General features: G+C 37.7%; 2 protein-coding genes across 3 annotated transcripts; both read left to right on the top strand.

The window, feature by feature from the left end:
• The first annotated feature begins 658 nt into the window (after positions 1 to 658).
• LOC121255000 lies at positions 659 to 18944 on the top strand. Its single transcript, XM_041155297.1, is given in 31 exon segments — positions 659 to 854; positions 2545 to 2601; positions 5358 to 5612; positions 7039 to 7175; positions 7326 to 7422; positions 7544 to 8083; positions 8592 to 8929; positions 9148 to 9360; positions 10306 to 10362; positions 11025 to 11121; positions 11221 to 11289; positions 11396 to 11488; positions 11642 to 11768; positions 11869 to 11938; positions 12069 to 12110; positions 12206 to 12283; positions 12480 to 12608; positions 12695 to 12808; positions 13420 to 13533; positions 13697 to 13709; positions 13821 to 13939; positions 13989 to 14090; positions 14470 to 14620; positions 14715 to 14791; positions 14873 to 14930; positions 15037 to 15206; positions 15326 to 15463; positions 15580 to 15624; positions 17662 to 17895; positions 18250 to 18559; positions 18562 to 18944. Coding segments are annotated over 28 exon segments (3840 nt in total). The 5' UTR covers positions 659 to 854; positions 2545 to 2601; positions 5358 to 5612; positions 7039 to 7079; the 3' UTR covers positions 18711 to 18944.
• On the top strand, positions 9365 to 15718 carry LOC121255973 (meiosis-specific protein ASY1). Of its 2 annotated transcripts, XM_041156544.1 has the most exons (22): positions 9365 to 10191; positions 10306 to 10362; positions 11025 to 11121; positions 11221 to 11289; positions 11396 to 11488; positions 11642 to 11768; positions 11869 to 11938; positions 12069 to 12110; positions 12480 to 12608; positions 12695 to 12808; positions 12947 to 12989; positions 13107 to 13151; positions 13409 to 13533; positions 13697 to 13709; positions 13821 to 13897; positions 13989 to 14090; positions 14470 to 14620; positions 14715 to 14791; positions 14873 to 14930; positions 15037 to 15206; positions 15326 to 15463; positions 15580 to 15718. In XM_041156544.1, exons 1-22 carry the CDS (start codon positions 10189 to 10191, stop codon positions 15631 to 15633), a joined length of 1854 nt encoding a protein of 617 aa, XP_041012478.1. In that variant the 5' UTR covers positions 9365 to 10188; the 3' UTR covers positions 15634 to 15718. The 2 variants fall into 2 exon arrangements, with proteins under 2 accessions (XP_041012478.1, XP_041012477.1); XM_041156543.1 differs by having other exon boundaries at positions 15326 to 15684.
• Positions 18945 to 18989: the final 45 nt, after the last annotated feature.

The following is an 18989-nucleotide window of genomic DNA, read 5'->3' as shown; positions in this document are numbered from 1 at the left end:
GTATTACATTATATTAAGTTGTGAATTTGTATGAAATTTATTGGACTTGGAGTTGAATTTATTTGAGTTGGATGGTCTATTGAGTTTTTTTGCCTTAGGGTAGTGTAATTTGACTTGAATTTATTGGACCATCCACATTAACAATAGACCATCTAGATGCACAAAAAAAACCATCCAGATTTATAGGAAAAAAATTATAAAATAATGAATATTTTATTATTATTTGATTTAAATATGCATAATCCAATGTGGGACAAGTTCTTCATATGTAAAATCAATATTCAAAAGATATAATTTTGCATACGAAGATACATAAATCACTACCAATGCTCTAAGCAAATTACTGCTTGCATTGGGGGTTATTCTAAAAACATCATAGAAAGAAGGGGTGCCTATTAAAATTTCATGAAGTAGATACGCTTGTCGTCGTTGTTGAAAACTGATTTAAGACAAATCCAGTCCAGACCTCCACTGAACAAAACGACCCCCTTTAAAGTAACTGTTCATCCCGGACCGGGTTTGACCCGGTCTGGAACACGGCTGCAAACCTAGGACCAACCCGGTCCTGATACGGGTTAGAGACTCGGGTACCTGGTTTAGACCCGGTATCCGGGTCTTTTTAAATATCAAAACGACGCCGTTCTGATGGCTAAAAACTCCCCCCCCGACTCTCTCTCTCTCTCTGGTCTCTCGCTCTCTCTCTCGTTACGCTGCGGCAGCTGCAGAAACCCTAGGTCCCTAGCCGCCATCATCGTGACCCCGTCGCCGTCGCCGCATCTCCGTCGCCGTCGATGCATCTCCTCCGCCGTCGCCGCATCTCTGTCTCCGTTGACCTTTGTTAGGGCGTTGTTCGGGTACTCTCTCTCTCTCTCTCTCTCTCTCTCTCTCTCTCTCTCTCCTTGTAACTATGTTTCTGTGCGTGAGTACAAGGTCATTGGGTATTTGAACTATTTACCGTTGAGATGGATCGTGCGGTGGTGGATGGATGCTTTGACCATCTGTTTGCTGGTGGCCGTGTGCTTTTTGGAATGTTTTACATTTGAAATGTGTTGGGAAAAGAGTTGGCTACGACTTTTATTTGGAAACTTCTTTTTTATTATTATTATTTTTATTTATTTTTAAATTTGATAATGGTTTGGGTTGTTTATGGATTCTGTAATCTGCATTGGGAATCGACTTGTTTATGGATTCGTTGATTCTCTATTTTGCCTTTTTTAATGAATCTGTTTGGTTGTTGGGAAAGTTGAAGGAAAAAAAGCCCAAGTTGATTCATGTTATATAATTCATGAATTATGCGATTTCTGAGGTTAAGCCAAAAAATAAGAAAGATTGGAAAAAAGCACAAACTCTTTTGGTGGGGTGTTCCTCTGGACATATCTGAAGCTTTGTCTTAAACATTTGTACGTAACTTATAAGTCATGCCGCAGAGGTAATATATGCTTAAAAAAAGCTAGGCATTTCTTGCTTCTGGGGAGATTTTGAAGAGACATTTTATAAATGGGAGAGAGAGAGAGAGAGAGAGAACATTGTCTGGTTAAAGAGTATGAGCATAATGTTGGAGTTACATGTACAAGCACTATATATGATCAAAATAGTGTGATTAGGAATATAATCCCTTGGCTGTTTGGATCTTTGTTTGACTTCGTGGGTAAATGGCCCTTGCTTCCCTTCAGCTTTTATTTCAGTGTCTGGCTCTCACTTCACAGAAAAACATACATAGTAGGAAATAGAAGTTGAATGTTTCTCTTCGAGAAAAAAGCAAAGAGATAAACCACATTCTTTATGTGATTTGGAGTCTTACCTTTGATTTGATTGTCAATGAAAGAATCCCTTCACTGGTATATTCTTTATGAAAAGTATATGTGTGTATGATTATTCTACTCGGTAAACTTCCCAACTTTTCCATTCAAACTTACCAAAAAAATTCACAACTTGTTAATTAGTTTAGATATATATATATACACACACATGATTAAATTTTCTTTAGATATATTCTGAGTCGTCTTTTTATATTCACACCTGGTGTGTTGTGTTTGATTTTTTATTCTACTATGTTTCATTACTCAATAACAAATGGAAGAATATTCTGTGGGTTGTGTAATGTCAGTACAACCCAGGGGGTTGGTGGTGACTATAAAAAATACAATTATACCTGACAGCCAGGGTGTAGGCTAGAGAGAGCGCGTGTTTAATTGTATAATTGTATTATTTGCTGCCGCTAATAAGACACGTACCTGCTAAATAAGGCGAGTAGTTATTATATTTGTAGCTGTGGCACGTAAACGCTTATAGACTGCCTTGGCAAGAAACTTTTTGAAATTATTATCGGAGGAAAAAATTCTGGTAATAGTTATTTGTCGAGAAAATCTAAAAATTCCCCCTGATATTTATTTATCTTCCCATCCCTTTGTTCGGGAAAAACCCCGAACACTTCAAAAACAAATCCCTGCTCACATTGGTAAACAAAATCTAGGGGTTTTTGTTCCTCAAATTCCACTCGTCTCATTTTATGAACTAATTTACTGTTCAATTTTCTGATTGCAGGAAAAAGCTCCCGCGATCGTCATTTCTCTGATCTTTGCTCGTTCGGTTTTGTATCGGGTACTAGTTCTGGAATTTTAGTTGCTTTTAGCTCAGGCTGTACCTCTAATTGTTATTTTCGGGGTCCATATTATTGTCAATGAAAGTTTTGCTTTTTAGGGTTTGCTTGGTTATAGTGCCCAGATTGGACTGTGCTTTTTATAATTTATTATTATATTGGATGCTTGAATTTCAGTGTTGATATGGCGTTTTATTTTTGGAAATTATTGTGGGTTTAGTTGATTGATTTGTTGAGGTTTTTGGCCTTACTCATCTGGGAAATGAGAGCATTTGCAAATCTATGAATGGATTGGAGAAATTCAGAATCAAGTGCATCTCAGAGAGAGGAGAGAGAACTCTATTTTTTTTTTATAAGTAAACAATTGTATCAATAATAATATGCATAACCCAAGTACACAAGATGGTGTACAAGAGATAGCACATATCTAGGAAGAAACAAAGGATATAAGAAAGCCATGAACATCACGACCATTAAAATCTGCAGCTAAGGCCCATAGAAATAGAGTTCTAATAAAAAGAGATCTAAGTTCGTCTATTGTGCACTCATTGTCTTCGAACTTCCGATCATTTTGCTCCTGCCACAAACACCACAAAATACAAATAGGAACCATCTTCCACACAGTTTTGATTTGTGGGATACCTCCCAGCGCTGTCCAGCTGGCCAGCAGTGCTGTTATGAGGCGGGCATAACCCAAACTAAGTCTAATTTGCGCAAACTTCATCCCATAGCGCTCTAGCAAGCTGACAATGCAGTAAGAGATGATCGACGGTTTCGCCAGTTTTCTTACACATGCAGCACCAATCTATTATGATCACCTTGCGCTTCCGCAAATTATCTGTCGTCAAAATCTTACCTAGAGATGTTGCCCAAGTAAAAAAATGCCACTTTAGGAGGTGCCTTGTTTCGCCAAATCTTTCGCCATGGAAACTGAATGTTCTGCGACTAAGTGAGAGACTTATAGAAAGAGCAAACCAAGAATGTGCCTTTACCAGGGTACCCACCACAGCGAGTCAACACTTGGAGTGCTCGGTTGCAACACGGAATACAAGAGACTAAAAAATTCCTCAAAGCTACCAACTTTCCAGTCTTGGGCTGCCCTATTAAAGTTAATGTTCCATTGGACTTGGTCCCCGTATATCACCATTAGATTAGCCACTGAAGTTTCTTTCTCACTTGCAACGCGGAAAACTAAAGGGAATGATTCCTTTTAAGGCATTATTCCCACACCAAAGGTCGCTCTAGAATTTTATTCTAGAGCCATCTCCCAACACAAGTCTAGTGTGACGAGTAAAAGAGTAATTCTACATACAATCGTGAAGTGCGTAAACGCAGCGTAATCGTTTTGAAAAAGAGTGGGGTCCACTATTAAAAAATTATTTTTTTTTTCATGTGAGTCCCATGTTTTATTCACTTTTTTCAAAGCGATTACACGGCGTTTACATAATTCACGGTTGCAAATATCTTTTCTACGAGTAAAATTCCCCCACCCACATCTAATGTGTTTCCACACTCCCACCCCATAAGCTCCACTTACCTCTCTAGTGCACCAACCTCCCTACGCACCTCCATATTTGCAATCAATCACCAACTTCTATAGGGCTTCCGGTTCTATATTATATCGTTACATCCATTTTCCAAGTAAGGCCCGGTTAAAAATCCTTAAATTTCTGATTCCCAAATGACCAGATGAGAATTGGGAGCATACCTTATCCCAATTGACTAGATGGAATTTGAGTTCATCCCCCATGCCACTCCATAAGAAATCACAATAAGAAAGAACTCTATTTTATACGCCATTATATTTACTATGGAAGTATTTTCAAATGAGCATGCATGTCAAGGAGAGATATGTAGTGTTTTCATATTAACATGGAGAATATATAATAAGTAACATAAAACTTTCAGCTTTTAGCCAATTTCATGTTGCTGTGGAAAATAAATTACAAGCTTTTCCCTTCCTTTCTCACTATTTTTAACCTTTTTTTTTTGAGAAACATTGGTATATAATGCTTGGATATAATGGTTATTATTACTATGAATGTGAAGGTTTTTAATATTAGTTTCTCCTTGCATTAAAAATATTTGTGCCTAGCTATATTCTTATACTATGGATTTAGTATTCTCTCTATTAACTTAGCTATACTTACTATAATTGTATATGAATTATGATGAAAAATAAAGTAACAATAACAGGTACGCATATTAAATCTAGGCATCCATTTTATGATCACTCAATTCTCCCCAGCTATTGTGAAGGCTTCTTTATTTCTCCATGTTATAGAAAACCATTTTTTTTAGATATAGGTACAATGAGGGCAAATCTCACCTACATTCTTTTCCCCAAGACGTATATTTGGAGCACAATACAGTTTACTTATTGGAAGGAAATATGGGAAGTGTTTGATCTAAGCAATTCTATGAAATGGTGCTAGCTGATGAGAGTTATTTTTAGAACACACAAAAAAGTTACTTATAAAAAAAAAGAAAAAAAGAACACACAAAAAAGTGAGATTCATTTTGGTTAATCTCTCAATTTCAATAAAATGAAACTGGGTCTAGGAACATATATATGGATAGAACTTACTGTTGATGATCTGCCAAACTTTTATGGTATACGTGGTGGTATTCGCTATTCTGGTTGTATGGAGAATCTTAATTTTACTTTTCCAAGATTTAAAGGATTACTAAATCTCATTGTGTCAAATTGCTTTGACCTATCCTTGGCTGCTGTCTGATGGATATTGTTACAGAACAGGACAGTTTTTGTTCAGGAGCTGTAATTTGAATTTTGTTACACCAAGCCAAGTTGGTATTGGAAGTCATCTTGAGTTGGAGAAGTCTTCCTGAGATAGAAATGCAAACAAAGAAAAAAAATTCTGGAGGAAGTGCTGCTTGTGGGCATGCCAGTCCAGGGTTTCAAGAGCTCAGCAGAAGCTATCTGAAAATGTACAAGGTGTGGAAAATAAAATTAAAGACTTGATTACATCTACAGCTACAAAACATAGACTTGGTAAGTTGTTACCTTCCTACTTATTTACATAAACTCACATAATAGTTTTGAGAAAAATTTCCGCATGTGTATGTTCAGAAACCTTATTACAATTTTAGTTATATAATGTTCCTATTAAGTGTTGACAACTGAAAATCTTAGAAGAAGAGGTATGTACATTGCCGATTGGTGTGTCATGTGCAAGAAGGATGGGGAATCTGTTAATCATCTCTTTCTTCATTGTGAAGTGGCCAGGTTCTTGTGGAATGAGGTTTAGAATCGGTTTGGTCTTCTTTGGGTAATGCCTAAGGAAGTGGTGGATTTATTGGTAGGGTGGAAGGGATTGAAGGGTAGCAAGAATGCTGTTGATATTTGGAAGATGATTCCTCGTCTCATGTGGTGTCCATGGCTTGAAAGGAATGGGAGATGCTTCGAAGACAAAGAACGTTTATTAGGAGACCTTAGGGATTTTTTCTTTAGTACTTTGAGTTTGTGGGCTAAAACTTTTGTAATGGTTGATAATTTCCAGAATTTGTCTTAGATTTTCCTTTTGGTATTAAAAAGTAGTAGGTATTTCCTTTGTATACGCCCTGTGTACTTGGGCTTATGCCTATTCTTGGGAATAAAATCTCTTATTACTTATAAAAAAAAGAGTTCCTAATAAGTTACAAAACTTTAAAGCATTTCTTCTTGTATCATTCCTGGTTCATGCCCTTTTTTTCTGTTTTTTTGTGTCATTTTGTCAGTTTAAGTTATTTTAGAATTTAGTTTCTTCTTTTATTCCCCCCATGTATTATTACATATGCCGTAACAACTTATCAATGGTGTTACAGATGGCTCTACATATTTACCATATATTTATAGTTTTGAGTATCAAGTACCCCCCCCCAAAAAAAAAAAAAAAAAAAAAAGAAAAGAAAGGAAAAAAAGGATAATTAATGTGAAATACTCCAATGTGTTAAATCCTAAAAAAATAATAATATTAAAAAATAATATTCTAACAATATTTTAACTTTATAATATCTTTTGTTCAACTTTTTCTCTCTCATTTCCCGGAACCCAATAAATAGTTAACTCAAACTATCTCACTACTATTCACAAACCATCTTACTACTGTTCACAAAATTATCATCTCATCTCATTCTCCAAGCATCCCCTTAATGCTTAGTGCAGATCGCCTGAAAGACATGTATGTTGTGCTCTTTATGCCTCATAATATGTTTTATTATGCAGTTTTACCAATAAAAAATATAGTATGTTTTATCATGCGATTTGAAATATTAGCAACCACAGCGTGATGTAATTAGTTAGTGTTGGTCAATAAGCTCAGTGATTTAAGTGACTATCAATACTTCTGTCATTGGTCTATTCAGTGCACTTATTGTCCTCTATTAATCCTTCCCTTTTCTATTCAATTTAATTGTCATATTCCCACAATAAATTTCAGCTGGTGCTGTTCCAAAGAAGAAAAGGGAGCCTGTTGTGGCAATGAATTTAAATGCTAAATATGAGTTGTTGCGTAATGAGACTCCTGATGTTTGTTTGGGGCATGATGTGGTTGGTGGTGCTTCCTTGGATTGCAAGGTAATCATTCAGCCTTATCATGCGTGCATGCACATGCTTTGGTGTTGCATGCATGTGCGCTTCCATAAGATCATCTCATAATGACTAATGCCATTTCTTTGTACAATGTCTTTTAACATTTCTTTTAACATTTCTTAAAATATATTGCAGAGTTGCAATGAGGAAACTGCTAATTGCATGATGGAAACCATATTTTCTCCATCCTTTCACATTTCTAAACATGCTGGAGGGGAAATTGCCAATGGAGGTGGGTTTACTAAATTTGATTCTTCAATTTGCAAAATGTTATTCTTAATAATTTCTATGGAGAATATATTCTTGTATTCACTAGTTTATTGACGTGAAAATTTCCTTTCCCTCCCTTCTAGTTGATTTTGTCAAATACTTTAGGACTGGAGACCAGAGTCAAGATCGTGAGACAGAATACCCCCAGGTTGATGTGTTGAATGTTCATAAAGAAACTTCTGAATCGCTTATTGGGGAAGAGACTAATTATCCAGAGCAGACAGTGACCTTCCCTGCAGATATGGATATAGATATAAAAACATCATCCGAAATTTTGAATTCCGAGAGACTTGGAGATCAGATGAAAACCATAGGTAGAAATGATATAGATTCTTGTTGTCATGTGGATTTGGAGGGAGCAAGTCTTTCATCTGAAGTTTCAGCCATCTATCTTGCCATGAAGAATTCTAAGCTTGAATGCATCGATGAACATGGTCAAGATTCTATGTCAGCTGATGTTTATGTGGAGGATGATCAATATGAGGAATTTGATGACTTTGATCCTTATGTTTTCATAAAGAATTTACCAGACTTGTCATTAGTTGTTCCAACTTTTCGCCCCATGCTACTGCCAAAACAAACGCGGAGTTGCCCGCCTACTACTCTTGTTTTGGACTTGGATGGTAAGAAAAAGGAAACAGTTATCTATAATGTATCGTTTTCATCATTTATTTATGATGATGGATAAATCTGGTGTACTTTTAGCTTTTAATTTTCTGCCACTCATCATGGTATTATTGTCATCATTAAAGTGATGGATGGAGCATCAAATTATCAGTTTCATCTTCTAAAATTGTGATGCATTTGGTGGTAGTGGATCTGAAATCAAAGCAACTGCTTGTAGTTTCCTGTATCAGATTGAACCTAGCATTGGAATATTTTGTCATGACTTTCTTTCATATGACCCTCTCTTCCTGGGGACAACTTTTCAGGGGATGAGCTTTTTGCATTCTTTCTCGCTTAAATTTGGACATAATGATGTATGTGACTAACTTTTTCTTCAACTTCTGAGAGAAAAAAAAAAAAGAAAGAAAAAGATATACCTTGTTCTTGAATTGTCATTGCTTGTTGAGGCACTGCTTGAATTTTGCACATCTATGCTTGTATGCTGAGAAAGACTTTAATTTGCAGAAACTTTGGTGCACTCCACCCTAGAACCTTGTAATGATGCAGACTTCACGTTTCCTGTAAATTTTAACCTCCAAGAGCATACAGTCTATGTTCGATGTCGTCCTCATCTCAGAGATTTCATGGATAGAGTTTCCAGTCTTTTTGAGATTATTATATTTACAGCTAGTCAAAGCATTTATGCAGAACAGCTACTGAATGTGCTTGATCCAAAGAGAAAGGTATTTCGTCATCGCGTTTACCGAGAGTCCTGTGTTTATGTGGATGGGAATTACCTCAAAGATTTGTCAGTTCTTGGTCGTGATCTGGCACGTGTTCTCATAATTGACAACTCTCCACAGGTACTGTAATAAACTTCCTCTGTTAGTTTTTCCATGAATGATTCTGCAAGTGGTCTATATCGTCAACTCCGAATAATCATTTCTCTCACTATCAATGAGAATGAAACATTGAGAATATGCCAATTATGCAACATATGGCATACTTATGCTCATCCTTTACACAGGATATAACCATAGGTGGAAGTCTTTGTTTTGTTAACATGTTGGCTTTCTCTTAGGCTTTTGGGTTCCAAGTCGACAATGGAATACCGATTGAAAGCTGGTTTGATGATCGATCAGATAAAGAACTGCTTTTATTACTTCCGTTTTTGGAGAGCTTGGTTGGAGTTGAAGACGTTCGGCCATTGATTGCAAAGAAATTCAACCTTCGGGAGAAAATAGCTGCAGCCGTTTGTCCTCTAAACTCAAGTAGAGGAGATCCTTTTGAAAGATGAGCCTCAATGTGAATTCCAGTTCTACGTTTCATTGCCACTTGTGCCAGTTTTTTACCTGTATCATTTTGTGAAGTTAGGTTGTGATTTCAAAGAGGAAGAGAGGAGATGTGATCGAGGGTGTAATCAACACAACAGTTCAAAAACCTTTTTATACAAGGAAGATGTCACTCGGTTGTGCTCCATGGATAAATTAGCTTGAGAATAATTAGTTTCAACTGTAACTTATATGTAATATGATGGAAGGTGATGAACATTGTTATAATGGAAAAACGTGTTGGCCTTTGAAACAGGGAAGAGAGAGAAATTTTAATAAAGCAACAACAGTACTCAGGTTATACAATTTGCTGTTTTCGCTTGTGCTTTTAACCAGGTGAGAGAAGCTACATCGTGGGCTTCTTCTCGTAAGTGAAATTGCATTGTATATGTGATCGAGCGAACTATTGTGAATGGGGCATCGCTAATTTGGTTTGGAAAATAGAAGGAAAAGAAAAGGGGCGTCGAGGCGGGGCCTGTTGCCACTAAGCGGGGATGTGAACATTGTGAAGGCCGAAGGGTATGATTAAAAAGGCCTAACGAACACCTCCTGCCCCAGCACGCGATCGTGGCGATCCGGGCCCACAATCTAACTGCTCGTCGAACAATTTTTTTTTTTGGTAATTGTAATCCGACTCCTTGTTACAAGTACAGCGGACTACAACTATAAATTCCCCGGTTGCTTCACCTCCCGCCACATTTTTCATATCTTTACTCAAATTCTCAAAGAAAACTCACCGGGCTTTTTTCCTCTCGCTCCGATTCTTAATTTTCTCTGAAAGCGCTGAGACCATGGTGAGCCGAGAAAGCTCTCTTAAATTATTGCTTTCTACGTCGTTCGACTTCTCAAAACATGCCAATTGCTCATTCGCTTCAGAATCGCACTCGTAACGTCGTTGTTTTCCCCAGGTTGTGGCGCAGAAAGTGAAGGAAGCTGAAATCACCGAGCAGGATTCGCTTCTTCTGGTGATCAGCATCAGAATTCCGTTTTTTTTTTAATACTTTCATATGTTGGCTTTTAATCACGGACAATCGCATTGAATGAGATTGTTTGTTGCTATTTTTCTAGTTTTGACTTGAGAGTGTAGTACATGAATTTAAATGATCGGATTCGGCTTTTTTCATCTTCTTTTTTTATTCTGATCAGTATTCAAATTAGTTCATGCGTCAGTTGTCGAATACAAATCTATTTCATCTGGTTATGAGAGTTGAATGTTATGAGAGTTGAATTTGATACTATGTATCGGATCTGAACTTGTTAAGCTTGATGTAGCCAACTACTGAGTTTCCAGTTATGCCGTTTCTATTGAATTTTGTGAATAGCGACTAATCCATTCCTCATGCGGACAACTTAGAACGTATTATGTCAAGCTCTGCACCAATCACTGAAGATTTTTCGCCTTTTTCTCAAGCTTACACTTGTTCTTCAATTATCATTCCTATAGTTAGTGAGTTACATTCGTAATTTCATCTCTGTGCTACATATAAATTTGGTTCGAAGTGAACGGAGATCCTCTCTTTTTTTTTTTTTTTCCTTCGCGTCTGCTAGATCTTAGAAGATTCTCATTCTTTTTCTTTGCGTCTGCTAGATATTAGAGCTTTAATCACTTTTTTGTGAATTCAAACAGACGAGGAACCTGCTCCGCATTGCTATATTCAATATTACCTACATCAGAGGCCTATTTCCAGAGAAATACTTCAATGATAAGTCTGTTCCCGCTTTGGGTAAGCTCTCTTCAGTCAGTTTTTTTTTCCTATTTTAATAGTTCAAAAGTTCAAAATTCCTGATGGTCGTTTTCTTTGGAATAACAACGTAATCTTTAGAGATGAAGATCAAAAAGCTCATGCCGATGGATGCAGAGTCTCGCCGACTGATTGATTGGATGGAGAAAGGTACGTCTAGTTTGAGCCTCTTGATCTGAATTAACTTTTTCGTCATTGTTTTAATTAGGTTAATTTGATCGGATCATTTCCACGTTCCTTCATATGGCGTTTTCAGGTGTATACGATGCATTGCAGAAGCAGTATCTGAAAACGCTTTTGTTCTGCGTTTGTGAGGCCGTAGACGGACCAATGATTGAGGAATATGCATGTAAGGTTTCAATATAAAGTTCGATGTCTCCCGAAATTATTATCGCAATCATTTAGCGAGACACTGATTGGTAACTGGAAAGATTCTTGTGCTAAAAATGAGTGAACTAGGGACATTTACAGAGGATTGATCTATTGGAATGTGTCACTGCAGTTTCTTTCAGTTACTCCAATTCTGATAGCCAGGAGGTTTCAATGACTCTCAATCGCACTGGAAACAAGAAACAGGGTGGAACATTCAAGTGCACCTCCACGACCGAGATTACTCCAAATCAGATGAGGTAATAAACATATTAGAACGTCTTTTGTTGATTGTCTTGTCGTGGCTCGTGATCTTCGAAGTGAGACATTTTGTTCATGTTAAGCTTGTTGATCTTTTAGGAGTTCTGCTTGTAAAATGGTTCGGACACTGGTTCAGTTGATGAGAACTCTGGATAGGATGCCTGAAGAGGTAAATCATTCACACATAGCGCCACTTGATATTACGCAACGTTGTCTGAGATTGATTATGCAGTTCTATGAGATACGATAAAATTGGTGCACTTACCGTTAAGTATTTGGTTTTAATTTTGTTTCTTCAGCGTACGATTCTCATGAAACTGCTCTACTATGATGATGCGACTGTAAGTTATTTTATAAATGTTTCCTCATAACTCGGTTTCAAATACTTGGTAATTGTTATGCCTTTCTGTTTTGTTTTTGAAATTTTTCTATATAGTTAAATATAGATCGGGAAGCTAATTATGCAGTTCTGACATTATCTGCATATAACCTCAATACATTTGTAACTCTTGTGGTTTTCTTTCTTTGTTGGACTGGTTAAACATAATTGTGGCATTCATGACGTTTATAAGATTTTGGAATTAGGGTAAGGTGCATGTACATTTTGTTAGCTTTAAGACACTAGTCCAAGAAAGAATTTCACAATTCATTCTCACTTTCCTCTTTGATGAAGATACACAACACAGAATTGTTATTTTCTATCAATGCAGCCTGCGGATTATGAGCCTCCATTCTTCAGAGGCTGCACGGAAGAAGAAGCTCATAATCCATGGACCAAAAACCCTTTGAAAATGGAGGTTGGGAATGTGAATAGCAAACATCTCGTATTGGCTCTCAAGGTAAAGGATGAAGACACGAAGAATGACTGATATTCAGATCTGTTGTTCATAATTATCAAGTCTTGCTGAAATGATTCGGTGTACAGGTAAAGAGTGTGCTCGATCCCTGTGAGGATGAAAATGAAGATATTCAGGATGATGAAGTGAGCCTTGGAGCTGATTCTGTTCTGAAGGATGACTACTCTGATTCTGACAGCGAGGTGAACAGCTACATTACTCCAATTTTATGTTTTAGTTGCCCGTGAAGATTCAACTACGATTGAATGGTTCGGGTTTCAGATGTACTGGTACAGATATTAAGTTCAGAGAAATTTGTTAATATTTTTTATTACCTTCAGGTTAACCATTCAGATGGAGATCAATATATAGTTGCACCAGTCGGTGAGTACTTGAGACTCCCTTTTTACACCATTTTTTGGTCCCTAATATTTCGAACTTGCAGATTGCACAAGTTTGAGTTAACTAGAAGTATCGAACTAACAGTAGAATTCTTAACAGATAAACATCAACAACAGGAAAATAACAATGGCATCGTTGATGAAGGTAACGTTAGAAGTACACATTTCTACTTAAGCAGCGCAACTTTTCCCCCCTGAATATGTCAGCAGCGCAGCTTTCCTATGAAACAAGAGTGACAAATTCAAGGATAAACTCAATGACTAATCAAAGACCCGTCAATATTTTTATTAACTCTTAGCTTCTTTCCTAACTCTTTTCTTTACCTCATTCTAATTATTGTGGTTTTGTGTGCCAAACGCTGGGCCGTGGCTATTCTGATTAAGGATCTAGTATATATGCAGATGATACTCAGGATCCAGAGGAAGATGAAAACCAACTGGCCCGAGTTAAGGACTGGATCAACTGTCGTCACGTCGATACTGTTGGGCTTACTGATGTTCTCTCAAATTTTCCGGACATCTCTATGGTAAGGACACTTTTTTTTGGTACAGTTTGGGAGATACAGTGGCACGAATGAATGTCAGTACGATTAGCCACTTCAACTAATTTACGAAAGAAAATTTTTTAATCTACCATAGTTCCCACTTTGTGCAATATTAATGATATTGTCTGTGTTATTGTAAATGCAGGTTTTGAGCGAAGGTAAATGGAGGCTTTGACCCAGGTTAAAGCCTTAAACAAGGCGAAGCACATTCATATTTTGAGATTCATAACAATTATTCTCGTTTCTGATTCTATTTTATTGGATTTCAGAAATCATGGAAAAGCTTGTTAAGGAAGGTGTTCTATCGAAAACTGGAAGGGACAGTTATGCCATTAACAAGCAAAGGGTTGCTTTATCTTCTCCAGCCCATTTTTTAATTGCACCGAAGGTATCTGTATCAGATGGTTAGTTAACTTCTTTCCTTTTGAACAAACTAGGACTCTAGTTACGAGTTCACAATGGTGAAGGAAGAAATAGATGGGCAAGTAGTTCCTGTTGGTGGCAAAATCCCCCAGGTCGAAGATCACATGTATATGAAGGTCAGATTTATTTTATTCTGTTTTCCTTGGTTTGCAGTCTATGGATTCGATTTTTCATCTACGATGCCAACGATTTTGCCTATCTGATCAACACGTTTATGTGGAACTATTATGTGATTCCTATATCTACAACTTACTGCATGTATGTTGAGAATGGTTTCCATAGAAGGATATCATATCCTCAACGTTCCCAAAAATTTCTACAACTACTAGCACAAGAACTAGAACCAGCAGTTGAATTAGGTCATTGGCTTTTTAGATATAGGGAAACCATATTTACTTAATTCCGATCGTTTCCAATTTATATTAAGGTGTCTTGTGATTATGCTCTACACATAGCATTTGCTAACAAATTTTTTTTTTTTTTGTGCCATATCAGGCTTTGTATCATGCTCTTCCGATGAAATACATAACCGTTTCGAAGCTTCAGAGCAAGCTCGAAGGAGAAGCCAACCAGGCCGCTGTTCGCAAAATAATCAATAAAATGACTATAGATGGTTTTGTTGAAGCCAAAGGCAACCGAAGGCTAGGTGTGCAGTCACGCTGAAAAGTTTGTACTTGGCATAGTTTTGCCGTATCATATTGCGGTCGACTTACTTTTCATTCATCTATTTTACTACATAGGCAAGCGCGTGATCCGTTCTGAAACGACTAAGAAAAAGCTGCTAGAAGTCAACAAAGTCTTCAACACTACGGCTATGGTAATAACCAGAAACTTTGTTTTGTGCACATACCATCGAATGTAGTTGCCCTGTTCTTCTTTGACAAATCAAATTGAACAGGAAGTTGATACTAACGAACCACATAACAAGTCCAACCATGTAGAGTTCCAGGCTATAGGTACCTAATCAAAGTTTCTTTCTTCCTTGAAGTTCAGCTTCAGAGCTTTTCCTAAGTCTTTGTATTATCACTTTATATAGACTTCAATCTGCTTTATTGATATCAGGGAATAACGACAAGGACATGTCCACTTGTGGTGTCCTACACTCCATCGGATCAGATCTCACCCGCATGAGAGTGAGATCTGACCTAAATGAGAATGGCCCGATCAGGAGCGAGCAGACAATTTCAAAGAGAAAGGAGCATGGAAACACCCCCACAAGTAGGGTCGAGGAGGTAATATAGATAACACGAAGAGAAATTGGAAAGGCAGGGGGGATGGAAAATTTTACTCTTTTTCATTTAATCTTGGGATCTAGAGCCACCTTCTAAGTAATCAATTCCGGATTGTGCAGCCAGTAGCTTCAAGAGAAAGTTTTGTGCCAGGGTACGAGACTGGAAGACTAAACGGAAACACAAATTTGTGTGATGAAGTTGATGCGGTTATCTGCAGTAGGCCCAGTCAAGACAAGCGATCCAGAAAAACAAGCATGGTAAGCTTTAGATTCCATATAGAAACGACGGGCTGTAGTTTACTTTCTGCATGGAGGGCAAGTGAAAGACGATGCCCCTATAACACATGGTTTCCGCGACCTTTTCTCTTTTGCAGGTGAAGGAGCCTATTGTCCAGGATGTGAAGCGCCAAAAATCTCAGGCTTCCTGAGAAGTTTTGGAAATGTGATGCTACTAGGTTGCCTTTTTCTTTGTATTCGTTTTCCACCTTTTTTTTTTTTTTTTTTTTTTTTTTTTTTTTTTTTTTTTTATTACAAGAATTTTACGATTTAAACTTTTTTGTAAACTCAAGTAAAAAATGCTACGAGCATTATGGCGAATGAGTAACAGGAAATTGAACTATGCAATTATGCAAGCTCTTATGAAGTGCCTTTTGGTACACATGGGTCTTTTTGATCATCTGGAAATAGCCAATAGGGCAATGCAATTGTAGAGAATTTTTTTTTGTGCCAAACCAACTATAGGAATATACACACACACACACACACACACGAGTCCAAAATTCTGGAGGAAATGGTAGATTTAAGAGTTAAGAAGATTGCATATTTCACAAGTACAAGAAACATCCGTGGTGGTGTGCATATGCTATACCTTGGAAGTTAAGAGTCGGGGAATTAAAAGCCCTACATAAGGGGTCGGTAGACTTAGCTATGAATTGTTTTGTTTTTTACAATCTAAACACGCTTTAAGCTATGCCTATTCCAGAGGCTAAAATGGATGAAAAGTGCCGTGTTGGTGAGCCAAAATGTGAAAATCCAACCCTTGAGAAGGCCAAGCATTTACTTGAGGGAAATGTTAGGATGGGTTGGTAGCTGATGCCTTTCAGGCGATGCTGCGTAACAAAAGGTGAGAAGTCGCTGACGTAAACGACTACATTGCGTTACAGAACCTTGGTAGCTGAGACTTGGAATCGTAATTTATCGTGTAATTGCTTCCAGATTATTATTTTGTGCAGGGGGTTTGCATTTCATAGCTGAACACTTACGTGGAGACGCTCTTCCAATGTCCCATAGCCAATCCCGCTTCAGATCATACATATCAGAACAACAGTAGAATTGAAAAATCCCTCCTCGGCTTACAATCTGGCAGCCAATAATAGGAACACTGCATAAAGATCCTCTTGTTTTTACATCATTGCTATTCTCCATTTTGAATAGATCTAGACTTCCTGTTTAAACTTTAAACCGTTTAAAATAAAGCTATGCTAGAGATAACGGACCATTTTCACGGAAAGGAAGATTATAATGCGTTTGAATGTTAAGTTGAGATTAAATGAAATGAATTGAGATAAAAATTAAAAATTAAATAAAATATTATTAAAATATATTTTTTTAATAGTATTTTTATTTTGATATTTAAAAATGTGGAATTGTTTACTCTTAAAAATCTAAAAAAAAATATAATAATTAAATAAAATAAAATAAAAGATTTTGTGAAAATGAAATAGGCCTAAATTACCACAACAATCGGCCAATTCAAGAACAAATGATTGTTTGAGTATCTCTATCTGCTTGGAATGATTAATAAAATGACGCCTACAAATTAACCTCGTACAATTAGGATCAGATATTTATTATTGAAAGAATTTTTTTTTTTTTTTTATATTTTTTAAATCCAAGATCTGTGTGCCTACTCCCACTGTGACCCTGATTTTAAACTTTTAATTCTGTCCACAAGCTTTGCCGACGAGGGGAAGATGTGGGCCATGCCCTTAAAAGCATTCCCTAACCTAATGGGCCACAAAGGCCACGTGCCTTGGGAACTCCGACCAACGTGTCATCATTCGCCACGTGTCCTTCCGGAAACTTCTACTCCCAGAGCAACTCGAGTCTTGAGCAAGCCGATTATCGCTGAAACTGCTGCATCGGTATCACTAACCCGGTCCGATGTAACAAAGTTACTAACGAACGTAGCAAAAGGCTATTCCGTCGCCGTTACTATAAATAACGACTCTCTGCAACTCACATCCGAAGGGTATTTTTCAGTTACTACGCCACCAAAATCTGCTGTAAACTAACGCAAAAGAAAATCAACTTTGATTCGCAATGGCCTCTGTAAGCTCCTCTTCTTCCTTGTAAAACTGCGCCTTTTGTTTGTTCTTTTCTCAATTCATGGTTTATTGGCTTCAAACTCTTGTGCATTTCTTTGCTCGAAACCTGATTCTCTATTTTCACAGCAGGATACGGAGACCGAGACAAAGAATCAGCGACTGAAGCACCTAGGGTTCGTTAGGATGGCGGCGATTCACACGCTGGTGTGCGCGTCGAACCTTTACGATTACGCGAAGCAGAACTCGGGGTCTCTGCGATCCACCGTCGGCACTGTAGAGGGTGCCGTGACCACCGTTGTGGGCCCGGTTTACGATAAACTCAAGGGCGTGCCCGATGATCTCCTTGTTTTTCTTGATAAGAAGGTACCGACCTTTTGAATTTTGATCGCCTTTTTTTATTTGGATCTTGACATTTTTTTTTTCCTTGAGACTGTTTTCATGTGTTCGAAAACATCCACAGAGTCACAGACCACAAGCCTTGGATTTGTTACGTCGTTGATATGATTTAACTTCCTCATGTTATTTCATTCGGATGCTGGTGTGATAGTTTTGTGTTCCAATTTAAAATTAGTATTCGTGCTTCTTGTATTGTAGGGCCTTGTACATACCTTAGAAGCATCAAAATTTAATATAATTTTGCAATGGTTATGAAGAACTTCACAGTTGACAGTGTTTTATGCTTCTTCCATTAACTTATAATTCGCTCGATTACTGCAGATAGATGAAACTTCACAGAAGTTCGATGAGCATGCTCCACCTTTGGCGAAGCGGGTTGTGAGCAAAGCTCACGTTTTAATTCAGAAGGCATCTGAAAAGGCTCAAAAACTGGCAAAGGAGGCTCAAATTGGTGGTCCTCGTGCTGCTGTGCACTATGCTGCTTCAGAGTACAAGCAGTTTCTTCTGTCGCAAAGTGTGAAGATGTGGAATGGACTGAACCAGTTTCCACCATTGCACGTGGTGGCTGGGAAGGCTGGGCCTGCGGCTGCTCATTTGTCGGATAAGTACAATCACGTGGTGAAGGACATGCTCAGAAGGGCTACCCTATCTTTGGGTATTTGCCTTTAGTTCCTCTTGAGGAGATTTCCAAGGCAGTTAAGCAGAATGGGTATGGAGAGAAAGGAGATGCAGCAGCAGCAGCAGCAGCAGCACATAAATCAGACTCTTCTGATTCAGATTAAAAGAGTTCATGTTTCGTTCAAATTTGTTTTGCATCTCATTGTAATCTGTTCCTTGGGACCTAGTTGGGTACATGGGCGTGGGAAATGTGGCCTGGTTTTTAATGTAATTGACTTTTCGTCTGTGTTTCAACTTCTTTCCAAGTATGAATGAATGTGGTTGGTTGGTTGGTTTCAAATGTACCTGGATTTTGTGGTTCAGAACTTCAGATGGATGTTGGTTTGTGTTCTCCTCTAGACCGGGCTCTTGTTCTACTAGAGATCTTGCATTCAAATTTTCAA

Source organism: Juglans microcarpa x Juglans regia, chromosome 3D (genome assembly GCF_004785595.1).
Source record: "Juglans microcarpa x Juglans regia isolate MS1-56 chromosome 3D, Jm3101_v1.0, whole genome shotgun sequence".
In the NCBI taxonomy this organism is placed as follows: domain Eukaryota; kingdom Viridiplantae; phylum Streptophyta; class Magnoliopsida; order Fagales; family Juglandaceae; genus Juglans; species Juglans microcarpa x Juglans regia.
This window is presented reverse-complemented; position numbering and strand designations above follow the sequence as displayed.